At 40.1% G+C, this 26,070-nt stretch overlaps 2 protein-coding genes across 5 annotated transcripts in view; both read left to right on the forward strand.

The window, feature by feature from the left end:
* The first annotated feature begins 132 nt into the window (after positions 1-132).
* Positions 133-9,065, forward strand: EXTL2 (exostosin like glycosyltransferase 2). 3 transcript variants are annotated; one of them, XM_062497615.1, is made up of 5 exons: positions 133-358; positions 2,028-2,098; positions 4,048-4,475; positions 5,832-5,902; positions 6,483-9,065. In XM_062497615.1, the coding sequence occupies exons 2-5, from the start codon at positions 2,094-2,096 to the stop codon at positions 6,972-6,974; spliced, it is 996 nt and encodes a 331-aa protein (XP_062353599.1). In that variant the 5' UTR covers positions 133-358; positions 2,028-2,093; the 3' UTR covers positions 6,975-9,065. The 3 variants fall into 3 exon arrangements, with proteins under 3 accessions (XP_062353599.1, XP_062353597.1, XP_062353600.1); XM_062497613.1 differs by having other exon boundaries at positions 345-358; positions 2,025-2,098; XM_062497616.1 differs by lacking the exons at positions 133-358; positions 6,483-9,065 and adding an exon at positions 5,021-5,121 and having other exon boundaries at positions 1,147-2,098; positions 5,832-5,854.
* Positions 9,066-11,472: 2,407 nt separating this feature from the next.
* CDC14A (cell division cycle 14A) overlaps positions 11,473-26,070 on the forward strand; it is a 51,145-nt gene continuing 36,547 nt past the window's right edge. For both annotated transcript variants that reach the window (XM_062497103.1, XM_062497104.1), the window contains exons 1-3: positions 11,473-11,961; positions 12,372-12,462; positions 22,589-22,664. In XM_062497103.1, the coding sequence (XP_062353087.1) occupies positions 11,856-11,961; positions 12,372-12,462; positions 22,589-22,664 (273 nt within the window). In that variant the 5' untranslated portion in view covers positions 11,473-11,855. The remainder of the gene's footprint in view (positions 11,962-12,371; positions 12,463-22,588; positions 22,665-26,070) is intronic.

Here is a 26,070-nt window from a genome sequence, read left to right on the forward strand (position 1 = left end):
CGGCCGCTCGCTCGCGTCCCGCCCGCTATGTCGGCTGCTCCAGGTGCAGCTGTTGTGGCGGCGCTCGGCGCGGGGCCGGGGCGGCGGAGCAGCGCGCTCGGCGTGTGACAGCCACCCTGGACTACAGCCCGCAGCCTGCCGGGAGGAAGCGCAGGGACGCGCCGCAGGAAGCGGGGCACGGCGGCGCCGCCGTAGCGCTGCCGCGGTCCCGACGGCCGCCCCTGAGTCACCGGAGCGGCCGGGCCGGTACCTCCTCTCCTCTCCTCTGCCCTGCCCTGCCCTGCCCTGCCGTGCTGCCGGTGGTACGCGGGAAGCGCAGCCCGGCCGGAGGAAGCGGCAAGAGCGGCGCCTGCGGAACGTGAGCGGAGCTGTGGGCGAGGGGCGGCGAGCGGGGCGTGCGGTGCGGTGCCGTGCCATACTGTGCTGTGCCGTGCCGTGCTGTGTGGTGCGGTGCCATACTGTGCCGTGCCGTGCCGTGCCGTTCTGTGCCATGCTGTGTGGTGCTGGACGATGTTGCTGCCTGGCTGCACCCAACTACTGCGGGGTGCTGTTAAGGTGTTGCGCGCCAAGGGAGGGGACCCCATTCGAGAACTCTTTTTCTTGGAATGAGAATTCAAATACTGGCCTTTGATGTAGGGATTTTATTTTCGTCAGTTTTGCATTCTCTGCAGGTAGTATTGAATGATTTTTTAAAAGAGGTCAATCTGGTATTGCAATATCATTACTTAATTTGCAAAAGTTACCTGCATTTGCTCGTTAGAAAGTGACGTTATGCTAATTTTAAAACACCGAATAGACGTGTATTTTGAGAATATATAATAATATCATCACTGCCTATCTCTACACCTATTGCAAACGCTAGAAGGTATGGCAAGCCAGGGCTCATAAACAGCAAACAGTATTTATATTTCTGTTTCAGGTATGCTTTAAAGTTTAGTTAATCATTACTGTAGCACTATTAAGTGTTGTAACTAGGCTGCAAACTGCTGAAAGAGGATCTGAAATCCACTTTTTAAAAAGCACATTTGATGGGGATATAGTGGATCTCATAAACACTTTGTTGCCACTGCTGCTAATAATTTTTGGAAGTCAGGCATGATTGTTCCTATAAAATGAAGCAACCAGAACAAGCAATTAGCTTCTGGAAGTAGCTTCAGTGACCTCTTGTCACAAAGTAAGATTTGATCTCAGATTTGGGAAGGCCTGTATATATGGATATATTAAGATTGGTATACACGCAAATTACAAATCTGTAGTTTTTAAGAAGCAAATTTATATAGCCCAAACAAATTGCTCCTATGGAATTTCACAGAGGTTCAATTATCCAACAAGTTCAACAAATTCTTGCTCTCTGAGTTTTCATAGTACCATTCTCAAACCAAAATTAGTGACTCTTTGGTTGTTCAAAGTTTTAAAGGAACAACAATCCTTCCAACAACCTAGGAGCACAGCTTTCTTATACTGCTGTCCTGCATCCTGTACATGCTTCTTTTATGTGCTTGCACTCATATTTTCCAAGCTGCCAAACCTCTTGGGAAGACCAAAATGCTGTGTCTTAAACCTCTGATACAACTGATAATCTTAGTGAGAGTCTGAAGCAGAAAATAAAATATTATTGGGATAAAATTTTACTTTATTTGCCTGACTGTGGTAGTCAAATGTATATTTTAGTGGTGCCTGGTGAACAAAGGAACAGCTGTCAGGTTCTGGAGACCTACTTTTATCTCCATAGCTGAACTTGAGGATAGAATACACAGACATTTCACTGGCACAAAGCAGCAATTTTACAAGCAGATAAACAGACTGTTCTTTTCTTTATAACCATCTGGTGTATGACTTCTTTCAGAAGTGTTCATTGGAAGGCAGAGATAACTATTCAACTGAGCAATAGGAAGAGGAATGGGATAATTGCCATGAATGCATATATCAGTCAATAACTGAGAGGAACTTTTACTTGTAAAAGAATGCTGGGTAGCATGTGGATAACTGTTGATCTGCAGTTACAGAGTCCCTTTAATTTCCAGCAGACTCAAAGATCACAAACAACTGCCCTGTAAAAACAAGCCGGGAAAACAATCCTACGTGAGCTAACAATGAGGTGAGTTATGAGGTGTTTTAGACTAAAATAATTTAAATTCATATTTTCAAGCATGGTATTTGCACTTTGGAAAACAATGACTCAAAATTCTGTGAAAAAAACCCACACAGATACTCTGTCAAAAATTGTTTGGCTGTCCTGGATCACTGAATTTGATCAGAATTCCCTGCTGAAAACCTAGAAATTACTCACAGAGTAACATGAATCATATGCATAGATGAGTAATGGTATAACAATAATATGTATAGATGAGTTAGCAGCAAGCTTAGAATGTTTGTCTTCTATTCAATTCGTACTAATCTTGCAAGTAAAGAAGGAGAAAAGGAAAACTGTATGAAGTGTAACAAAGACAAGTGCCAGATTCTGCACCTGGGATGGGGCAGCCCTGGATGTACAGACAGGCTGGGGAACGAGAGGCTGGAGAACAGTGCCACGGAAAGGGACTGGGGGTCCTGGTCAATGGCAAGTTGAACACAAGGAGCCAGCCATGCCCTGGCACCAGGAGGGACATCCCTGTCCTGGGGCACCAGGTACAGCATCACCAGCCAGGCAAGGGAGGGGATTGTCCTGCTCTGCACTGATGCAGTCACCTCATGGTGGCTCTGTGTAGTTTAAGGATATAAAGTTATTAGTGTCCAAAGAAGAGCTATGAAGATGGTGAAGGGCCTTGAGCAGAAACCATCTGAGAAGCAGCTGAGGTCACTTGGTCTGTTCAGCCTGGAGAAGAAGGGTCTGTGAGGTCTCCCAGTTATCTACAGCTTCCTGACTAGGGCAAGTGGAAAGACCAAGCACTGATCTCTTGTCTCTGGTGATCAGTGACAGGACTCCAGGGAATGGCATGACGCTGTGTCAGGGGGTTTAGGTTGGCTATTAGGAAATATCTAACCATCTTAGCCAGAGGGGGCTGGACACTGGAACAGGCTCCCCAGGGAGATCATCACAGCACCAAGCCTGACATGTTTGGACAATGCCCTCAGGTACATGATGGGATTTTGGGGCCTTTCCTGTACAGAGCCAAGAGTTGGACCTTGAGTCCCCTCCAACTCAGGATATCCTATCGCTCTGTGAAGAACATTTCAGGGGCTATCTTTTTTAGAAGCTGCTTTTTAAGGGCTTCTGTTTATTTCCAAGATCACAAGGATCCAGAAACCTCTGCTTTAAACTAAATATGCACTCACAGTTAGCTGATAGGTAGCACCTAGGCTCTGATGTTGCTATTTACTCAGGAGTTCTAGATGTATCAGTTCAGCTGTTGCTGAGGTTGTTGCATTCCAGTATTAGGTATTACAATCCAATTGGCATGTTTCTTTTGTTCCACCTGTGTGTTATGACCTTAATGCAATCAGCATCACATTTTTCTGTACTGATTACCATTATGAAGCAAATACAGAAACTATTGACTGTAACATACCCAGCAAACCAGTTATAAAGATTGCTCCTTCTGTGTGGTGCCTGAGGAACAGAAAAAGAGTGAGCATTTTATTTCCTCCTTCCTGCCAGAACTTTTGAGAAGGCACCTTCTCTCCTTTTTGCTTCCCAGGTAAGGTAGAACTCCTGCAATGCTGAAAGCACTAAATCTCTGCACAAGTTTGTTTTCTACTTTCAGCTGGATAGATTCAGTGAGGTACATAAATGTTCAATCAAAAATGTAGTACTAAGAAAATAGGAAACAATGAACACTCTAAAGAACTACTCTACATTTATTTTCACAAAACAATTAAATCCAAAGTTAACAACAACAACAAAAAAAAAAGGTGAAAAGCAAGTAAACACAGAAACTGAGTGCCAGAAACACCTGTCTGGTTAGTTGAAAGTAATTTGCCAATGTACTGAAGTTCTCCTTATTTGCTTACTTAAACGAAAATGTAGTTAATATTTTGGGAGTTTTGATCAAGAGAGAAAACATTACACGGGTTTAATAACTCTCCTTCCTGTTACTTGTTTTAAAGGTGTTTTCACTTCTGTAAGCTTCCAGGAAGAGTTATGGGAATCCGCCTACTACGCTTCACCTCTGTGGTGATCATCGTCTTGCTTCTTGTGGCAGGTGCTTTAACAGCTCTGCTTCCCACTATCAAAGATGACAAACTGCCCAATTCGAGAAGGGAACCAAAAACCCAGAGTCAGTCTGCCTTGGATTCATTCACTCTTATTATGCAGACATACAACAGAACTGACTTACTGCTAAAGCTTTTAAATCATTATCAAGCAATCCCCCAACTACATAAAGTAATTGTTGTGTGGAACAACATTGGTGAGAAGACACCAGAGGAAATGTGGAATTCCTTGGGGCCTCATCCTGTCCCTGTTGTCTTTAAAGTTCAAACTGTAAATCGTATGAGAAACAGACTGCAGAATTTCCCTGACCTGGAAACAAAAGGTAAGCAGCAGTTTGTATCACTATTACTAATATTATTTTCATGCTTGATATCTGAATGCTAAAAGAGAGATGGTTGAGTTATACTGTGTAATAAATCAATGGATCTTTTGGACCATCTAATAGAGCGTGGGTAGTATAGAGGAAATGTGTTATGATATCAGGTGGACATCATCACCAGGCTGTCAGTGAAGAGGAAAGGAAAGAAAAAAAAAAAGAATGTCAAATGCATTTCAAGGTCTTTTGCAACAGTTCTCCATTTCCTTTGTGAGGCAGACATAGGTAGTTCAGCTTCTCTTCCTTCTGTAGCATAAACTGAAATTTAAAATGCATGCATTTGTTGAATGTCTGCACTAATCTTGACTTAAGTCATCTAGTAAAGACTTGATTAAGTCCATCCCTATTAGGACTAAGTTCGCAAGCATTTTCTGCTCTTCCAAGAAACTTCCCTCCCTTGCTGTCTGGCTTTCTATCTCAAATTACACACCCTTTTATTTAAGAGTACTTTCCCCAGTCTCTTGGGTATTCATCTAAATATTCTTCCTAAGCTCTTTCCAGGAGGTGTACAACAATAAATCCTGTTTGTTTCAAGTGGAAAAAATACCTGTATGTTGCATTACAGACCTGACCTTACTCATGATTAGTAAAGGTAATTCTATTTACTGCCCCCTTCCTATCATGCCTGCTAGTCCAAACACATGATTTCTAGGAAGCCATTGAAAGCTTCAACTTCCCAAGTGTTTTACTTACTGTAGTAAGATCTGTGCTAACTGTAAACTTTAAAAGTTTTAACGCATCTCCAGTTCAGATCTAAGAATATCCTTCCTTTTCCACTTCCTGGTAGTCTTTTGTCTAAAACTTAAGGCAAAGAGTCTTCCTTCTGTAGTTAATAATACTGAATGTTGCCTGGGCAATTTAACTTGCTTTTGTAGTTAGATGAGTAAAATTTTATACTAAGAATCCTTTGTAAGTCTCATATGCTAAAGAAAAGTATCTAACTCTATTCTAGTTGTATCTTAACACAAGATTAGTAGAATTTTAAGTTGGTTTGCCAAACACTCCCAGTTTTTCTAACATGTATTTCTCCAGCTGTACTACAGATGATCAAAGGTAGCTGAGTTTTGTATAAATCTGGAAAATCATCAGAAACTTAAGTTTTAGATTACTTAGTTACCACAAATCTGTAACCTTGCTTTAGCTTTGAAGTCTATTTATTTTTTATCAATCTACTTAAAAGGAATTGCAATTCAGCTTAATAGTTGTAGAAATTTTATGTGTTAAATATTGTGCTGCATACTGTGCTCATATATTTAATCTTTTGATCAATGAAAAGATTTTCTCTTATTTTCCTCCCTTCAGCTGTTTTAATGATGGATGATGACACACTAGTCAGTGCTCATGACCTTGCTTTTGCCTTTTCTGTTTGGCAGGTAATGTTTTGCATCTTGGCAGACAGTATTTGTGAGTTGCACTTGAGATTAATAGCTTTAATTAGAGCAGTGCTGTATCATACTGTTTTACCATTGGTTTTCTAGCTTTAAAGTTAGATTTTAGGAAGTGTGAAGTGTTGAATAGTAGAAATTGCAAAATTGTTCTTTAGTAGTATCTATATCTGTAATCTGTAACTAAAATTTTAACTCTTACTTTAGAAAACCATGAAGTTGCTAACTGCTGAATTTATTTAAATGTGTAGTAGTCTGTGTTTTCTTTTGCAAAACACAAGAAATTGTCTGTAAAGTTATTTGCAGTGCTAAATACACAGCTGCCAATTGTGGGTGGATGTTTTGTTGGCACTATGTGATGTGGAATGAGGCAGACTGTCAGTTTTGTGAAACTGTATTTAATTGCAACATTTATGCAGATCAAAGGACCATATGCCAACAATTTAATTCTTTCCTGGCAATAAAGTTGTCCTCCTTTCATTTAAAAAGTGCATAAATCTCTCTTATGATCCCACTTAAGTGAACCCTACACTGTGAAATACGTGTTGCATTTCTTTTTTTCTTTCAGCAATTTCCAGAGCATATAGTGGGATTTGTTCCTAGAAAGCACATTTCTACCCCTTCAGGCGTATACAGTTATGGAAGCTTTGAATTGCAGAACCCTGGATTTGGGAATGGAGATCAGTATTCTATGGTGCTTATTGGTGCAGCATTTTTTCACAGTGGATATTTAGAAGACTTTCAACAGCAGCCAGAAGCAGTTTATGCCTTAATAGATGAAACTCAAAATTGTGATGATATTGCCATGAATTTTCTGGTAGCCAAGCATACTGGAAAGCCTTCAGGAGTGTTTGTGAAGCCTGTTGACATAAGAAATTTAGAAAAAGACACTAACAGTGGCTATTCTGGAATGTGGCACCGAGCAGAGCATTTGTTACAGAGATCCTACTGTGTAAATAAACTGGTTAATATTTATGATGGCATGCCCTTAAAATATTCTAATATCATGATTTCTCAGTTTGGTTTTCCTAATTATGCCAATCACAAAAATAAAATGTAAGCCAGTGAATTTAAGGTGTTAAATGTTAAACAATACTCAGTGAATTGTACTGAGTTCAAGGAGAGAAGAAGGTGTAATTACTGCATCTTGGCCATCCCTCTTTGCAGCCTCTGATTTTTCTCCACTATGCTTTTAATGTATTTTCTTTCCCTTCTAACTAATTCACAAAGCTAAGTTTTATGAAAACTTAAAGAACATACAGTCATGCTTAGCTGTGATAAAATCATCCTCTTTCCTAAAAACCTGAAAAGCTACTGTAATTAATTAGGCCAGTTCTTCAGAAACATACAGACAAAAATGCACTCCTACTCTTCAGATCTTAACGTTTGGATTTTTTTTTTTCTTGAATATATACACCCAGTCAAATGAGGTCTAGGCATATTTTTGACAGTTACATGTTGAGATGCTTCCTTGCCTTCCCACTCCTCACCTGTTCCTACCCAGTTTCCAGTGGAGCTGTAGAAGAGCTACAGTGAACTGCTGGCCAGGCTTCTGGCCTCCTGTACAAAACCCCTTTGAAGTTTGTATATAAGCTACTTGGTGTTCTGAGATGTTCTTGAAGCTGCTATGAAAGCCAGAAGTGTACCTCACCTTAATCTCAGATAATCCTTAAACCATTGCCTACACTATCTACTCCTGTTGAGTTAATGGAAAATTATCTCTGATGTGGCTTTTTTCTATTATTGATTTGCCTAGAGTTGCTGAAACACTGTAAGCAGCTGAAAGGTAAATCCTAGTGGTTGGAAATATAAGAAATATGAATATATGAAATAAGAAACTAATATAAGCAGCCAGAAGAACTGGATGGAATGTTACCTATTAATAGTCTCTTTAGTACTTAGTTTTATTTTGATATTTTGCGTATGCGTTGTTGCAAACATGCAGCCAGGAAAATCCTCAATTAGTTAAAAATTTCTTATTTACAGTTCCTAGTAAGATCAGGGTGTTCAAATTTTATTACAGTGTACATTTTGTAATTTTACAAGTTTACTGGTCTTTTAGCAACTCTTTCAAGGAGTGTTTACTTTTTAGTTCCTTTTTTCCTCTGTTGTGGTGGCTATGACAACAGAGCTGAAATGTTCAATAAATGGGTAAAGCATTATGAAAAAAAAGTGTTTTAAGGTACAGCAATATTGGACAGGGATGGACTGTTACCAGTCTCTGAATTCCCTGACTTTATTTATAGCAAGAATCAGAGCTGCTCTTAATAGCTTCTGTACAATTGGGACTCTGTAGTTCTGGAAACCTGCTATTGACATAGACAGGGCAAGCCTTTTCCAATGAAGTTGCAGAAGGGTTGGGCTTTTCTTGTGGTATGAAGGAGAAAATAAAAGACAAGTGATTTTCCTGGATCACAGAATCAGATTTGGCATCCAAAGCAGATTTAGTTTCATCTGCATCAGCTTTTAATTGATTCTTAGAATCAGTTCAAAGGTAGCTGTGGGCTACCAGTCACAGCTAATACCTAGTACACAAATAGCATCTGCACAAATGGTGTATAATTTGATCATTTTTTGTAATAAGTTAGCTGAACAAAGAGTGAAAAATATGACAAGTTCTTTATAGCAAGATGTGAAGCTGTGGGGGGAATTAAGGATTCTTTTGCCTTGCTCTATCAGTATTAAAGGATTTGATTTCTGTTCAGTAAGTCTTCCCAGTACTTTTGTAAGATTTAAAGGGCAGAATCTTAACATGGCCATGTAAAGTCTGCTTAGTTTTGGTGTAATAGTGAAAAGTAGTCTTTAATTATTGTGCTGTAGTGCTAAGTAGTATACAAACAGGTCTGTGATCTTTCCAGAAATTCAAATTTCCCAGTGGTAGTTTACTGTATTCCATTTGCTTATTTGTCTTCCATGACTTCTTTTCTGTGGAGTATCAACTAGAGTTGTGAAGACTCACAGTTGTTGTTAACCTTATTTTTGAAATGTGAAATGAACTGTCAACTCAGCCAAATCTTGTTATTGGGCTCTTTGTTGGAGCAAAGGAGTTGTTTTGGTTTTGGGGGTGCTTTTTTGTTCTTCTGTATCAGTGAAAGAATTAATAGAACAAGCATATAATCATACTGTTAAATTTAATTTGCACCATTGTAAAATAAAATATAGAAAGCAGACTCATGCTGTATTTATTTTCAGATTATTGACCACATTTTTCAGTGTTAACACTTCTTAAGTTCACGGTTTGCATAGTCATGAGCAGCACCGAGGTTTCTTTTTTTAAAAAAATGCGTACTTGTTGGCACATACATTTATTTTATTTAGGTAAGGCCTACTTATGAAGGAACTACATTAAAAGACCAACAGCCTTAATCATTTAGTCTTAGCTAGCAAGGAAAATACAACGAAAAGACTTAAGCTCCAGTCATAATTCATTGTACTTTGGAACCAAAAGGGGTTATTTACATATTTTTTGAAAGTGGATTTTTTTTATCCCTTGGTAGTTATAAAAATGCCTTAAGATTCTTTACTGAAAATACATTACCAAAAATTGTATTTTAAGCAAAATAATATGTATGTGATTGTTTCTTCTGAGAGATTATCCATATGTCATTTGGTAATATTTTGGAGTCTAAACAGAATCATCACCACCTCTGAATGTTCTGTTGAAATTACTGTTAATGCAACACATGATTTTAGATATGGCATCTAAAATACATATTAAAAATCATTGATAAAAATAAATCAGGATATAGTGCTAAAATGATATGACAGCACAAGAAAATTGCTTCTTTGCAAAAAATGCCACAAGATGTCACTGCAGCCTTGATATTTGATCTCAAACGTTAAAACAACTACATGGTAGTGGTTAGAATAACTAAGTTGTACTAGTGGAAAATATTCTTAAAAGCTAGCATTTTACAAAGTGGAATTCATTAAATAATCATACTAATAGGTACAAGACAATACTGGAATTGAAAAAAACATAGGGATTATTTTGCACATACTTTTACAGGGAAGAAAAAAAAGGTTATTTTATTTCTGATGCTTACAAAGGCTGCAGCTAATTGCCACAAATGAGAACTCTTCTGCAATGAAAACTGTATTTTTAACTTTGCAGGAGATATATAAGCAGTACACAAAAAATTGACAGCTGGGCTTCAGTTTCTAGTCATATTTGCCTCCTAGATTCACCAGTCTAACTTTATGGGTTTACATATCTTAGGCTTTAACAAAAACTAGAGTAAGTTAAAAAAAAAAAAACTGAGTGAAAAAGGGCATAAAAAACCTGCGGTTCTGGACAATATACCTTAATACCCATAATACTGCTTAGATAATTGTTTGTAAATAAAAAAAAAAAAAACCAACAGTGAAATACTTGATTTTTTTTAAGGGTTACGCACAACTAGAAGTTATAAATAGCAATCTAAAGAAAAACACTGATTTCCATGAAAAGCAAATACTCTCCAACAACATTTATTTAATTTGCTGCTACATAAAACTGCAGTCTCATTCTTACAAGCATCTTGTATGGAATAGTACTTACTACTGAAAATGAGGCTTTCTCAGGTTTCAGAATCAGGCACGAACAGGGTCATATTCAATAGTTTTGGAGCTTTTCCAAAAAAAGTTTAAAAAAAGCAGTGTAAGAACAAATACAAATAAGAGCAAATACAAAACAGCTGCACTGTCTTCTGTAATTCTTCACCTTGTTTGTAAAGCTTTAAAGATTACAGAGTACTTAGGACACTAGATTAAAAAATGAAGAGGCAGAAGTGTTTCACACTCAGGTTTAGCCTCATTAGCAGACACACCAGGATTAATTATATCAACTGGTGGCTACAGTAGATTATTTATAGTGTTAAGGAAAGCTGGTGATACTAATGCGAACCTCAGGGCTACATACGGCTTTATATTACAACACCTTTTAAAAGCGTTGCAAGCGTGGAATTTTTTTTTTTTTTTTTTTTTTTTGGGGAAAAGAGTGACTTTTTTACACCCTTTTTTTTTCCTCACCTCAAGGAACCTCTCCTTCAGTTTGGCACTCACTAGTTCCTTGTAAAAGGGAGAGGCGGAAGAACGCGCCTAGTGCTCGAACCAGCGCGTTGGGAGAGTTCCTCGCCTCAGGCGTGCGCCCCCCCCGGCCCCGCGCCCGAGGGCGGCCGGAACCACCCCGGCGGGAAGCGGTGGCCGCGGGGGTCCTGGGGTGGGACGCTCCCCGGAGCGCCGCCAGCTCATTGGCTGCAGGCGCAGCAGGGCGGGCTCTGATTAGTCAGCCGGTTTGTCTGTCACGACAAAGGGTGTCCCAGGTAGCGCAATGAGCGCTCCGTCGGCTTCTCCGTGCCTGAGGCGGCAGCGCCGCTCCGCCCGCCCCCGTCCGGTATCCGCCCGCACTGCTGAGGCAGCGCTCCGGCTCAGCCCCGCTCCGAGCTGTACGAACTCCATCCAGCCCGGTGCCCGTGCGGCGCTCTGCTACGGGCCGCCCTCGGGCGGGGAAAAGCGGCCCCAGCGCAGCGGGGAGCGGCGGCACCGCCCAGGCAGGCGGGGCGGAGGGCGGGGCGGCGCTGGGCTCAGGGTCGGTGCCTGCCGGAGCAGGGGCGCTGCTGGGCCGGGGAGCGGGGGGAGCCGGTCACTCGCAGCGTCAGCCCTGGGCCGGGCGACACAAAGGCTCCGTAACGCGGTTGCTAGAGCGCCGCCGGTCGCCTGGTAACAGCCCGCTGCCGCTTTATCCGGGGGCGTCTCCTGCCTGGGGGCGGGGTGGAGCCGGAGTCTCTGCGGGCGCTTGCCCGCCGTGTCCCGCGGCTCGTTCTCGGCTCCTTTCCCGCTCCTATGCGGGCTGCGGCCGCCGCGCTCGCAGCACTGTGCGCCCTGGCGGGCGGCCCCTCCGAGCAGCGGGTCGCGTCCCTGCGAGCGCGCCCCGGCCCCGCCGGCGCTGCCCCGGAGCGCCATGAGCTCGGAGTCGCCCCGCGCCTCGCTGCTCCGCGCCCTCTTTAAGATGGAGCCGGCGGCAGCCGCCTCCGAAGTGCTGGGGGGAGCCTCGGAGTTCGTGAAAGGTGAGAGCGGCGTGGGAGCCGCCCCATCCCCTGCCCGCGGGGTCCCGGAGCCTCCCTCAGAGAGGAATCCCGCTGGCTTCTCTCCCGCCCTCCTCCGGCTTTGCTGCGTGCCCCGCTCGGCCCCTTCGTCCGGCGGCTTCCGCGCCCGCCCGCGCTGCTTTCCCCGCGCTGCCGGGCGAGGCTCGGGGCCGGCACCTGTTGCTGCTCGCTGGGTCGGAGCCGCTGCGAGGGGCGCGGGGGGCCCGGCAGGGGAAGGGCCCGCGGGCGGAGCGCTCCGGGCGCTCCCGCCGCCGCTCACGCAGCAGAAATAGGAGCGGCGGAGCCTCTTCCGCCCCGCGGTGACAGGCGTGCCCCGAGGCGGTGGCCGGCTGCCTTCCCTGTCCGACGCCGTGCCTCTAATTTTTTTTCAGATCGGTTATACTTCGCTACTTTACGAGCTAAACCGAAAAGTACCGTAAATACCCACTACTTCTGTACTGATGAGGAGCTGGTCTATGAAAAGTAAGTGTTGTGGTTTACATATTCAAAGTGATCACCTGATCAGTCTCCCCAACACACTGTGATATATTCTGTGGAATGTTTTGGCCCCATTGAGTTGCTTTCATAGAATTTGAGCATGAAGTTTGTCCCAATGTATCTGTTTATTAGCTGAAATTAGTTTAACAAGGTGACTCATAAAAAAAACACATAAAAACAACTTCATGGCCGGTTAAAGGGCTTAAATTGTGGTTGAGCTCAAAGAAGGATGTGTGAGGCTTGTAAGATTTGTTTAAAACATGGAGGTCTCTTAGGACTTACCACACTTTATTGAATGGTGCCTTAAATAAAAGATTTAATTGGTATGAATAGATAAACAGTAGTTTGTCTTATTTTTCCTGTATAGAGAGCATGAAGATTAGAAAGTCATAAGAATGCAATGTTTAAAGGTGCTTTTGAAGAGTATCTGCAACTTCTTTTATAACTATGGTTCTATTAGAGTGTTTTGAGAGAGCACTTGATGGTTTTTGTATCTTTTAGAATAGTAGAGAAAGTACTTTCTGTGGAGTAAAAGGTTCATATTTGTAAGACACTGACTTCACATAGAAGGTAAAAAACTGATTATAATTGTGAATACTATTTAAGGACATAAAAAACATCAAACAAATAAAGTAATCACTCTATGCTGTGGCTAAGATGTTGGTGCTCTGAACTACATTCCAAGATCCACTGTTCCCTTTGTGATGATACATACCTATCTGCTTGGCACGGAGTGTGCTGAGGCAGAAGTGAAACCAAAAATGTGTTCCTATTTTAAATATAACTTGCTTTCCAAATGGTTTGAAGCAATTGTGAACATCAGCCATTCTTCCCTCCTTTCTCCAGTGACCAGCACTGCTTCTGTGATGATGTAAACCAATATTCCTTGGTTTTTAGCTTACTTTCTATGCACGACTTGTAGTTTCAGGGTATCTTTTCAACATGTTTTCTTATCTTAAGCTATGTGTCTTCTGCTGGAGTTCCCAGTGGTTCATTCTGAAAGTTGAGTTTTGTAATGGGCTGCTTGGGCTGGGAGTAAGTTTTTTTTTCATGATCATTTAGAAATTTTGGTTGGAAGTGACCTTTGGAATATCCTAAGGGAGTGTTGACCTAATATTGAAAGCAGAACTCAGTTGGGGAAGGTCCTGAGGAATTTGTGTGGTATGAAAGTGTTCAATTTGCTATAAGGGAACTCGTATCTCTTCCAGACTTCAGTATTTTGTGTTTTTTGTTTCAATTCTTCATGTGCTTTTAGGAAGTGTGAAGGAATCTTACATGGCATTTGATCTTGTGATAAGAAGTGGGAGCAGTTCTGTACCGTTAGTTACAAATGGCCCTATTAACCAAGGTCTGTAACTGAGGTATTTGAATAAGGACAATATCATATTAAAAAAAAAAAAAAAAAGTATGGAGAAATTTAGCGGGGGGGGGACGTAGTTTTCTTTACGGTGCAGAGGACATTCTGCAGGTATATTCCTTAACCCAGTGTTAAGTACATATGAGGGTGTAACCTGATACCAGATATAATTACCAGGTAATGGAAGGAAGCAAGGCTTCCTTTATCTTCTAGGGCACCTCTAAAGACTTTGAACACTTAACTCCTAGTGCATGTTCTGAATTGATGGTTCCTAATCTGTTTGGCCCATTTTAGAGTTGTTGTCCCGTATCTGATACCATAAAGGTACTCTCCCTTTTGTGCTCATAAAATGCTAAAATGTGATATCAAAATGAGTGACAGTTACCAGGTGGTACCAAGGAATTGTGTAATAACTTTTTACATATTATTGCTAAACTTTCCCCTGGTATTTGTATTGCAGCACCCATCCCTATCAGTGTACACAATATTTGGTAATAAACCCATGCCTGATATTAATTTCTTTTTTGCCCTCTCATATCCAAGGAAGCTTATAGAGTCTCATGGAGGTAAAAGCAGGTGTCAGTAGGGGTTGCCATGTTATGCATATTTTTATTACCTTCATGACTTTGGAAGGCTAGAGGTAAATTGAGGAATAGAATGCAAAACTCAGTTCTTGGGAAAGTGCTGATTTTACTGCAGCTTCCCTTAGGCTCATGAACAAGCTTGACATCAGTCCATTGTGTTTCCCAGACTGCACATGAAGTGGGGGCCTGACAAGGCTTGTCTGTAAGTAGTAGTAGAGTGTAACTTTAGTATAACAGATCACATGGTCTCCTCACTTTCTCAAAAATGCAGTCTTCTTTCTGAGAAAGTGATTAGAAGTATCTGTTGCATGATAGCAAAATAAATATTTGGAATAGAGTTTTGAAATGCTGTTGCTCAGAATAGTGTTTGCAGAGTCTTTCTTTGTGGAAGTGGCCTGTTTGGGTGGTTCTTGTGGTCAGAATTCCACAGCCACTTTTCCTTTTTAATCAAATGACTTGTTCAGAGAGGGAACAAGTTATTTCAGGGAGGGGGATAGGAGATGCCTGCTCAGGCATGAAATCCTCAGCACCTACGTGTGAGGTATGAAAGTAATTACATTAATACAATTATATATTGATTTAACTTTGCTTAGATGCATCATTGTAGTGACAAGACAAAGATACTTCATTGTGTTAGGAAGTAAACTGCTTTTCTTTTGGCTCTTATTCTGTTAGCTTGTTACAGAATTTTATTTGGCTGACTTTACAGAGGTGTCATTTTGCTTCACTGAAGCACTATCTGATCTGAAAACCTCATGAATATGTAGGTTTGGAGTTGCCTGATTACAGAGAGCCTGTTACTGGATCACATAGTACTTAAAAATTCGCTGCCTTGCTTCCCTTCTCTCCCCCCCCCCCCCCGAAGAGACATAAGGAAGCAATTTTTATATTAGCACTATTCCCCATTTATTACAGAAAAGAGCTGTAGTGCTAGATCTGATGGTTTGGGAAGTTTGGGGTTGACTTGCTCCTGTAGCTTGTCAGGTGATTTTTCACTGAATTATACACAAAGTGTGGTTATGTAATCTTGAGGACTTTAGCCTTCAGTTCTCAATGGAAGTTTTCAGCTATTCTAATGACTCCATAATGCTGTCTTAACTTAGTCTTTAATATCTCTTTAATGCAAATGTTTTTCTTGAAACCATTTAAGCCTATCTCAAATGCTAGCTGACTAAGAACTTGCTACTAGAACTGTCACTATTTTAGTTAAATATGCTGCAATTTAACCTTGAACGTATTATGCCAGAGAAATTATACACAAATGCCTCAGTTAAGAGAACAAGAAACCTGAATGGAATTATATAATTCTGAAGCCTCTTCCTTGATACTTCTGTTTCTGTATTTCCTCAGAATCTTTCTGAAACTCTTTGAGGTTCCTCTTGAGAAAGTCTGCACTACTTCTTCTAAGGGAACACAGTCTTTCAAGATAGTGTAGTACAGGTAACTATTGCTTCAGAAAAATGGAATTAATGAGAAACAATCCATCTTGATGAAGATTGTCATTTGGCAAATAGACAAACCTTCCCTTGGCAAGACCTCAGTTAATGAGTTAGGCACTAGTAAGAAGCTTTTTATTCTCTAAGAATAGTGTCTTTCACGTTTCACCTTCCAGTAAGCAGATCTGGGTTGAGAATATTACACTTGACTGGTTAACTTGGCTTTCATATAGTTTTATCAAAGCAACTTTTAATGTCCTTTTTATTTCTGAGTGGTTTTCTCAAACAAAGGCAGAATTTAAATAATGTGAAACAGGAATCTCCTACTGATGAATTATAATGGCAACCTTAATAAATCATAATGGTTTTATTCAGTCATTTGTTCTGACTTTCAATGTCTTATAAACAGCTTTTGCAGATCTAATCTCTGACATGGTGTAAGCAGTTGTAGAAGTAGTAAATATGATAATCTCTATAAATCATCATTTACTCTGAAATGTTCTTTCAAGCTATGGTATGTTACTTGCCCATTTCACAGCAGTCTTCATGAGAGCTACTTCAGTTGTGTAGCAGTAGAGCAAGACTCTAAAGTGTTGAGCTACAATATTAAATTGAGTACTGTTTCTTCTATTGCATGTGTATATGCACAGAAGCAGCTTGTCTTTCCTGTGAGAAGAGTAAGGGTTATCCTATGTGTTTTGCTTTGGTTAAATGCTGCTTTTCTGTGGCTCTCCAGTAACAGTACTGGCCTAGGAAACCTGAACGTCTCAATCTTTCAATCACTGAAGGAAAAGGAAAACTTAACTTAAACTTAGCCTTGTTACAACAATCAGAGCTGTCCCTTCACACAGAAAGCAGGGATTTCCTTGTTCACATCAGTAATTTTGAAGACTCGACTATTGTATGACCAAGATAACTTAGTAAGATTATTAAAACAAGGAAATTTCCCAACTTAATTTTATACATTGCTTTAGCATGTCTTGTCTTTGTTTTTTCATAAGTAGAAGATAAAAGCATTTGCCCCTAGTATTGAGGAGATTTTTCTTTTCTTTGCAGTAAAAGGGTACCAGGCTAAAACAACAGCTTACTAAGCTCCAGTTTTATGTTGGATGGGAATGTAGCTTGTCTAGGAAATCCCTTATGCACATCTTGGCCTCTGTCAAGATTTCTTCCCCAAAGGGACTAGGCTTCTGGTATGACCTGAAGGTTCTTCTATAGGGCAGCTTTTTATGGGAGAGCCTCTTCACTGTTAATTTGTTTTTGATATCAAGGAATACTGGGTTAAAAAATCATGTATCGGGACTTAGATCTGTGAGTTGTTGGGTTTTGGTAAATCAGGATCTTGAGGAGGATTTGGAACTTCCAAGAGGAAATGGACTTAATACCTGGGGGTTTATGCATAATTCAGAGCCTCTGCATTATTCCTACCTTCAAATATTTCCAGGGTTGTATTTGCTGTATCATCCTTCATCAGTTCAGAAGCATGCAATCCCTAAGTAGCATTAAGCATTGGGAATTTTGTCTCAGCCCAATTAAGAAAGCTCCTAACAAATGACGTGTTACTGGAATCTAGAGTATAAAATCAGTGTTCACCTTTTTTCATGTGCTTCAGAAGTGGGGAGGAGAAACACTTCAGAAAACTGGAGCTGGAGAAAAAAAGCCTGAATAGGTAAGATTCCCAACCAGCAGTTAGGTTATAATGAATGTGCAGACTGATCCTCTCTCATCCATGTGAGAAGTGTTTGGCTTATGATTTGAAGCAAGTAGCTGAATAGTCAGTGGTTACTTCTGCAGCACCTGGGCCTTGTGCTGTTTAATGGCGAGGCTCAGAACAGATGCAGTAAGGCCTTTAAAGGGTAGTAACCTGAATGTTCCTGCACAGGGAAGAGGGAGGGAGGAGCAAGAGAAGAATGAATCACAATAAGAGAAACAGTCTCGTTGCTTAATTTTAATAGGAAGCTGGACATTTGTAAAATGCGGAAAAATTAGCCAAATTTTGCAGTTAGGAAGTTGTATATTTATTGTTTCTCCAGGTTCTTGGGTTTTATCTTTTGACTTAGGTAATTGCAAACCTGGAGGGTTCCTCTTTTGGCAGGAAAATAGCTTTATATGATTACAAGTCTTCAAGAAGGCAAACTTTGTACTTTAACAAGTACTGAGATATGTACTCCAGAAAATGATAGCAGTTGTTAAATGGTGCCTCTGTTTTCAAGTTACTGAACCAATGACTGAATAAGGTGGCAAACAGAAACATCATTTCTGCCCTGATGGGAAGTGAATGGCAGTATAAAACTACTGCTCTGTAGGGAAAAAATATCAGGCATCTGGAGTAAAGTGTAGGTAATGCATTTTATCTTTGAAAGGTGATATTTTGGACTGATAGATTGACAGGTTAATTTGGGCTTTAACATATTACGGAGATGGACAATCACCAACTGTATGAAATTCCACAAAGGCAAGTGCCAGGTTCTGCACTTAGGATGGAGCAACCCTGGATGTAGGGGCAGACTAGGGAATGAGAGGCTGGAGGGCAACACCACAGAAAGGGACCTCAGCATGCTCTGTGGTTCTGTGGAGGTTATCAAGTCAGTTAAAAGTCTGCTAGGCTATAATATTCCTTCGTTGGATGGCACCGTCTAATCATCCAGGATGGAAAATCTGTTTATCGTTTTTCTCCAGTACAAGGGTCAGAGATAATCAAATGCTTAATAAAAAGTGATGTTTGCATTCAGAAGTGCTGATTCAGGCTTGAACTGACTCGTGGCACCTTCATGTGGCGTCCCATGGAACTGCAGTTGGAAAGGGGTGTGGGCTGCATTTCTTTGACTATTAAATTCCCTGGAAAAATTTACACTAACTGTTTGCATGACAGAGTAGAGCAATGGGCTGGCCTTTCTAAGGGCGTGACCATTCCTATGATACAGTACAGCAAATGCCTCAGATACTGTACTGCAACAAATTACAGGTCGGAAGAAATGGTTCTAGGAGTCTATTCTAAGGACAAAATAGATATCAGAAACTTATGCTACTGCTTCCAGGTGGTGTCATGATAGTATTTATGAAGTAGAATATTTATATGTTCAGCTAGTATATTCTGGGGTTTTGCCACTTGGTTTGAGAAGCATAAGCATAGCAACTCTCCATGGGATGAGGGGGAAGAATAATGTATCATCTAGGTACTTGATTAAAACAAAATATAATTAAATGTTAATTAATACCATACCTGCCTTCTGTTCCTCTGGTTTCCATCTCTGTTTTAAGTGTCTCTCTTAATTGGCTTAAGCTTTAGAGGCATTTCAGTTTCTCTTACTATATTTAAATGCTTTGTTAAAACATCTAGATGTAAAAGAGATGGAAGTAAAATAATATTGAATGAATTGTTATCAGTGACTATTTGACTATTTTTATGTTGATCTTCAGTTTTTCCCAGATAAAATTCTTTATTCAGCTGGTGACTTGGCATGTCATTTCATCCCCATTCCCTATACCCCACCCACTTCCCATGTTCCACTTAAATTTACTTAAACTTCTGGTCTTGAGATGAAAATCCTTTGGGTGAATCAGGATCAAGGGTCACTAATTCAAGTATAAAAATGGCCTTTTGTGAAAAAGGGAATGAGGATGCATAGGATTAAATCCTTCTGCTTAAACATGTCAGAAACTGTATTTATGTCTAGGGATGTAAATTGAAGAAAGATTTTGTACATCAGAGTTCATTGACTTCAGTACAGAGCCTTGTATTATCTTTCAAAGAACTCTTTTGATTTGAAGATTTGTAAAGCACTTGTTTCACTTAGCCCCATCAAAGAAAGGATAATTAACTTACTCCAATTTAGAGGTATAAAATGAAGAAAGGTTATGTTACATGCATTATTTTATCTTTACGCCTTGCATTTCAACCACAATGTTTTGTCAGCAAAGGCAATAGCTGGTTTATACTGCCTCTATGGTGGTAGGGTAGTAACTTGGGAATTGGCTGTGGTTTTGTGTATGGGTAGTAGTGCTGATGCAGCAGGGACTGAAAGTGCCTTTCCTTTGATTGGTTTTGGATTCTGAGAAGTGTCTTGTTTCTGCGGCACAGACAAACAGGGGTAGTACCAGAGTCTTAAACACAGATATTTTTACCCCCTACTCCACTGTGTTAAGGGAAGCACAGGATTCTTGATAGTAATCTGTGACAGAGAAATAGTCAAAGATTTAACTTGGGGGCTGAGAAAAGCAGAATGGCTTCATTTTGTAGAAAGACAATTACTTCCTGGATAGACTCAAATGTATTTTATCCTTATACCCACCAAAATAGTAATTGGTCTTGTGGATAAATTTGTAAATTGATTTTCATGTGCTTTTCCTACACTGCTGTTCAAATTTAATCATGTGACTTCATATTGATGTACTTCTAGCAAATGAATTGTAATAAAGCTTATTACAAAGTGTGGTTGTACTTCTCCAGTTGTTTAGATGAACTGTATATTCAGTTATATTTTCTTATTACTTTGCTCGCAATGTTTTTTTAAAAATAGTCTGTATTATAGTAACTATCCCATTCCATATTTTTTCACAATACTTTAAAAAGTATTTTTCCAAAATAATACCATAAGTTTTACTCTTACATTTACATGAAAGAATGCTCTAAATTTGATGGAGTAAAATAGGGTGGGGGTATTTGATTCATGTGTTAGTGCAGCTATATGGGAGAACATGTTAGGAAACCTTCTGTATGACTTTCCTAGGAACTCTAGTCACTCCAGTTGTTAGAGCTCCAGTTTAAACTTCTTGTCTTAACTTATACTTGTCCTTAGAGCATTTTTATTTCATTTCTGTGAAAAACTGTATGGAGGGTTGACCATATCTGGCAGACTTACTTAAGGGAAGATGATGGATTCTGAAGTTAAACCTGCTTTCCTGGGGCTGCAGTTTTCTCTTGGTTTAGTTAACTTCTGTCCAACCTGCAAATTAAGTTCTAGTAGTTGGACGGCTTGGTCTTTTTGCCAGCTAATTAGCTCCTGTAATTACATCATAATGTTTTGTGCCAAAGTGAATCTTAACCAGCACTTGTGTTGTTACTTGATACTGTGAAGTAGATGATACTGAAATAGCACTGGTGTAGCCGGAAGACTACTTGTCTTAAAGAGTAGTCAAACTAATATGGTTGTCTCTTTTTACACTGGTCTTGGCTTTCTTGTTTGAGAGAATGTGGGGAGGAGGATATCAATGATGTTACAAGCACTAAAAAAGATGAAGCACTCCTAACTTGTTTTTGTGTCTGTGCAGAATGGGTGAAGCAGAAGGCACCTCTGCAGATATGTAACGCAACCCATGGGCTCAAAGCAAGGTTGACAAGAGCAGATTGTTCAGATCCTGGTACAATCTGGTTGTGACTTTACAACCTCTCTGTGCAATTGCTTCCCAGTGTTTGATTGCCCTCAAAGGGGAGGTTTTCTTTTTGTGTTCAACTGGAATTTAGTTTTCCTGAAAAATAAACCCTTTGCCAGGGGGGAGAAAGCATGATAGGTACTGCCATCTGTTCTATCATGTAATCTCAGTACCTTTTTCCTCCTTCAAAGACTGTAAGTCCAGAACAGCTTTTTTCCTTTGTGAGTCCCCAAATAGAATGCATTCAGATACAGGATGGCTTGTTTTGTGTGTCAGTAGGCAAGACACTTCCTGTCTCTTTTATCAAAAAGGCTTAAGGCAGATCAGATTAAAGCAGTTTAAGTAGTAGTTAATTTTCACTGTAATTCATAACGTGTGATTCAACAAATTTGCATTGACCATCAAGATTAAGATTTTTATGCACAACAGGAGAATTACTGGAAGAAGTTTGCAGCTTAAATTTTGACCAGTTTTACACAATTGATTGAGAGGGAGCTCTAGAAGAGGTTGCTGTTAGTTGCTTGCATAAAGGCTGCTGTTATTTGTGAAGGTGCCTGTATAGAGGGTTTGCTAGGAGGAGCACTGTGAATCACTACAGGGAACTCCTGTTGTGCAGTAATTTTCCTCTGCAGATTACTGCTGCTAGCTCTTGCTTTATGGCCAGAGATGGTTGTTCAAAGGAAACACAGTTTAAAAATGTAAAAGGGAGAAACAAGAACAATGAGAAGTTGATATTTAGAGCATGAGATAAATAATAAATTGGAAGAACAGCCTAGTGGGAAGAGGATCTGGGGGACAAAAGGAAACATAATTAGATGTAAAGTGTGTATGTAATAACTAATCTCTGGAATAGTGAAGGAAGGGATATAAAGAAATAAGCTTAAGCTTCAGACAGAGATCAAGATGAGATGTTATTAAATAAATTTTATCACCCATAAGAAATTATTATTTAGCTTATTCTTGATAGTAAGTAATGATATATTCTCATCTAAAGCAGTTGTGGAATCTTTAGGATGACATCAGCGTGGTTTAAATGTATATCATGTCTCCAAGTTCTTCACTCTGTGATTTTGGCCACAACCAGACTGGATATCATGGGATGAAGAAAATAATTCTGTAGTTAATGTGTGTATATAATGGGAGTAGTAGTTATTGGACTATCTTAAACTGAAGCTACAAATAAGTTTAAATTAACTGTTACTATTGTCCTTCTTAATTAATCAATAAAGGACTTAACTGTGTTCCATGTATATGGGCTGCTCAGTAGCCTTGATTTTCAGCTTTAATTATCAACAACATGCATGTAGAAATTCACTTAGCCCTTCTGTAAAAGTAATACTGTTTTGTTTGTTTTTTCCTAGTTTCTATGGAGATTTTGGACCTTTAAATTTGGCAATGTTATACAGATACTGCTGTAAACTAAATAAGAAATTAAAGGTAAGGTTCGTTTAAAAACAGTGTTCCTATATTTCTGTATTTTCAAATTGAAATAAAATTAGCCTTTTTGAAAGTGGTTGTTGGGTGCTCACTAGCTTGTTGTTCGGGCTCACTAGATGGTTATTGGTAAGCTTTAAGGATATTCTTTGTGCTGAGTTTTTTTCCCCTCTGAAGAGTAAAAGAAAATACTATGCCTTCATTTTGGTTTAGGAGGTGAGGCAGGTGGCTGAAGGCTGTGTTCATCTTTCTGCATAACCTTAACACTTCCATGACAGTAGTAACAAAAGCTGCTGGTTGTGTCACAGGTTTGCAGCTAATAAATTGCGTATGCTGGTCTGAATAACTGAAAAGAACAGGAATAAAAATCTAAAACTCAAGAAACAAAACATGGGTCCTGAAATCCCACTGTTTAAAGTCTCAGTGGAAAAGGGGATGGGGGCAGAGAGAGAAGCAGGCCTTGGAACAATGAGAGCACTGCTTGGCAGCAGATAAAACATGGGGGTGTTATCAACACAGTTTTGATGACAAATTTAAATCACAATGTCACACTGGCTGCTTTGCCTAAATCCCAGCTCCATCCCAGCCAGACCCTCTGAACATACGTACAGCTGCAGGCTTCACCTTCTCCATATAATTGTGAAGAAGTGATTTACAGCATGTATAGAAGATCTGTCAACTGCAAGAAATGAAATAGATGTTTTAATTCCAAAATGCTGATTAATATAACTTGTGGGCAAATAATGAGAAGACCCTTCACTAAATATTACAGATTTAAAATCATTATCATACAAGATATTAGACCTGTTACTGACAGAATGGGGAAATGGGATAACAGATGTGATTGCTTTGGCCACTTTCAAGAGGGTTCCTTTATTGAAAATGACTATAATATTTATAGGGGCACAAATGAAACCTTTAGCTAAGTTGATTGATGCTACCTGCTGCTTTCAGAGGTATGCTGAATTCTGTGAATTCTTAAGTGGAGGTTCTGCAAATTGAGGGGCTTGTAGAGCTGCTGCAAATTTCTTAAAAATATAAGTGCTTCTAGTGAAAATTTACATTGCTTCTTACTTTTAAAAGACACTTATAAAACCTTAAACTCTGCTATTTGTAATTTTGAATGCCTGTGCTCATATTGGGAAAATGTTGGATTTGCCATTTGATAACACCAGGCACCTTATAGATACATCATCACCCTATTTTGCAGTGCCACTTTCCCATTCAAACACATGACCAATGATTCTTACTCAGTAGGAATATATTTTTTTTTTTCACCTTAATTCTGCTGTTTGTGATCTTGTATTTGCGTTATTAAAAACCGAAGAATGCTTGCTCTGTGAAGCAGTTACTCCAGTAAAGAACCAGTAATAAACCTACTATTCTAACTTCACTGTGCCCATGGGAGCTAGAGAGATCAGTTCTGTCTTTCCCAGATTTGGATTGTGACTGTGATCAGTTTGGGATCTTACTACAGTCTCATATATTACTATATGCCTTCTGTCTTGAGCCTAGGTACCAAGAGTTTCACCCAGAAAATAAGTATGTAACTAATAAATATCTCAGGGTTTTTTTTTTAATGGTTCAGTATTAAACAGGAATGTGTTTGCAATCTTTATTCTTGTTCTAAGAACATCACCTTGTTCATTGAATGAAGTGTCTTGTAAGCATGGTGATGAAGATTGGATGTTACAATGGGAAAGACAAGGGAGCTAAATTGCAACTGAAATATTAACCCTCATATTTGTTGGGTTGGTTTAGCAAATTGTGTTGCCAATTTTAATGTAACTTCTTTATTTTTTGAGAGGAGTGAATGTACTTGCACTGCTGAATGAAGGGTACAGCTGGCCAGGACCAGAACAGAGAGGTCTCCACTGGGAGGAAGTACAGTTTGTTGCTGCTGGCTTGCCAGAGGCTAATTCCAAATAGGTTAAATTAAACTCCTAGTTACTAAGAGAGAAAGATAACCTAATAGGACAACCACTGGTAAATGATACCTGGAATCAAACAGCAAAAGCCTGGAGTACTGCCAAAGTAGTATAGAAGCTTACATCTGGATGGATTCCAGTGTGGCTGATTGGCACTACCCCTGGGGTGGGCCACTACTGCTCATGGAAGCTTTGCTCTTCTGGTAGTTAAAGTCTGTGCCGCACTCTGTCTTAATTTAAATGCCATCTGCAGTGGGTAAGTCGGGCTGTGAGACCCAGGGCTGAAGCCTGCCTGTGCATGTGTGCTTACCTGCCCCAGAGGAGTGCATCTGCTGGGGACTGAAGGCCTGTGACTGCTGCTCTGGCTCCCCAGGTGGGAATGAGTCACCATTCCTGCACCTCTCCTTGTGTCTGTGCTTCACACGTGTCCCAAGAGGAGTTCGGGGCCTGAACCAGGGTGCTTGCAAGGTCCTGACCTGTGACTTACCTGCCCTGCAGCAGCAAAAACTTGGTAATTCTTACGTGGCACCAGGTGATGTGTGAGTAGCCTGGGATGAGTGTTCCAGAGGTGGAAAATGCACGTTGGACTAAGGACCCTTGCCTTACGGATGGGTGCTCTGTAACCAGCTGCAGGAGTTGTTTGATCGTAGGAGGTAAAAGACTGCAGATTATCATGGGATGGTTGCTGTTGCCATACTGCAACACTTCTGGGACTCTGAAACAATCATAGTGCTTAAGCCCAAATGATTTGGTGTATTTGGTTGGGTAAGCACCTTTTTGTCCACCACAGCACTTTCTAATCCTGCCATAAATTCTCTGTAAGTAAATCTTGAGATCTACAGGGAACTTTTGAAAAAAAAAATGTAGTCTCACAATGAAAGCAAACATTCTGTAACCATCTCATACACTTTTATGAATTAGTTTTATTACCTAAAGCAAAAACCACTACACTTTCTCTGTAACCTCTGCTTTTAATTCACAAGATTGTCTTTCAGTATGTTCTTCTGGGATGTATCTTGACAGACACTGTTGCCTGATACTGTTAAATTTTATCTTTTAATGATTTGTGAAACTGATAAAATTTTCTCACTGGTAAAGAATATTTTTAGTGCTTCATAGTGTGTGCACTTTAGTTTTGTTGTGGAATAAAGTATCATTGGCTACTATGTTATCTGCAAGTATAGTTTACTAGATGACCTGTATTGAAAAAACCCTTAAAACAGTCCTCGTTCTTCAGAGTTGAACAATGCCTAAGGGAACTTAAGCCCTAAGCCATTCAGGTGGAGCTCTGGAGCTGTAAAAACATAAACCTCCCAGAACTGTTGGGGAAGCTCATCACTGAACCTGGCCAGAGGAGTAGATGTAGCTTATTAAATATGGTCAGAAAATCAGTAGTTTTAAAAAATAGGTCATGCAGCTTAGCGTTGATAATGAAAGTGCACTGAGTTGGCAAGTTACACATTAGTATTAACAGATGCATT

This window comes from Cinclus cinclus, chromosome 8 (assembly GCF_963662255.1).
Source record: "Cinclus cinclus chromosome 8, bCinCin1.1, whole genome shotgun sequence".
Classification (NCBI taxonomy): Eukaryota; Metazoa; Chordata; class Aves; order Passeriformes; family Cinclidae; genus Cinclus; species Cinclus cinclus.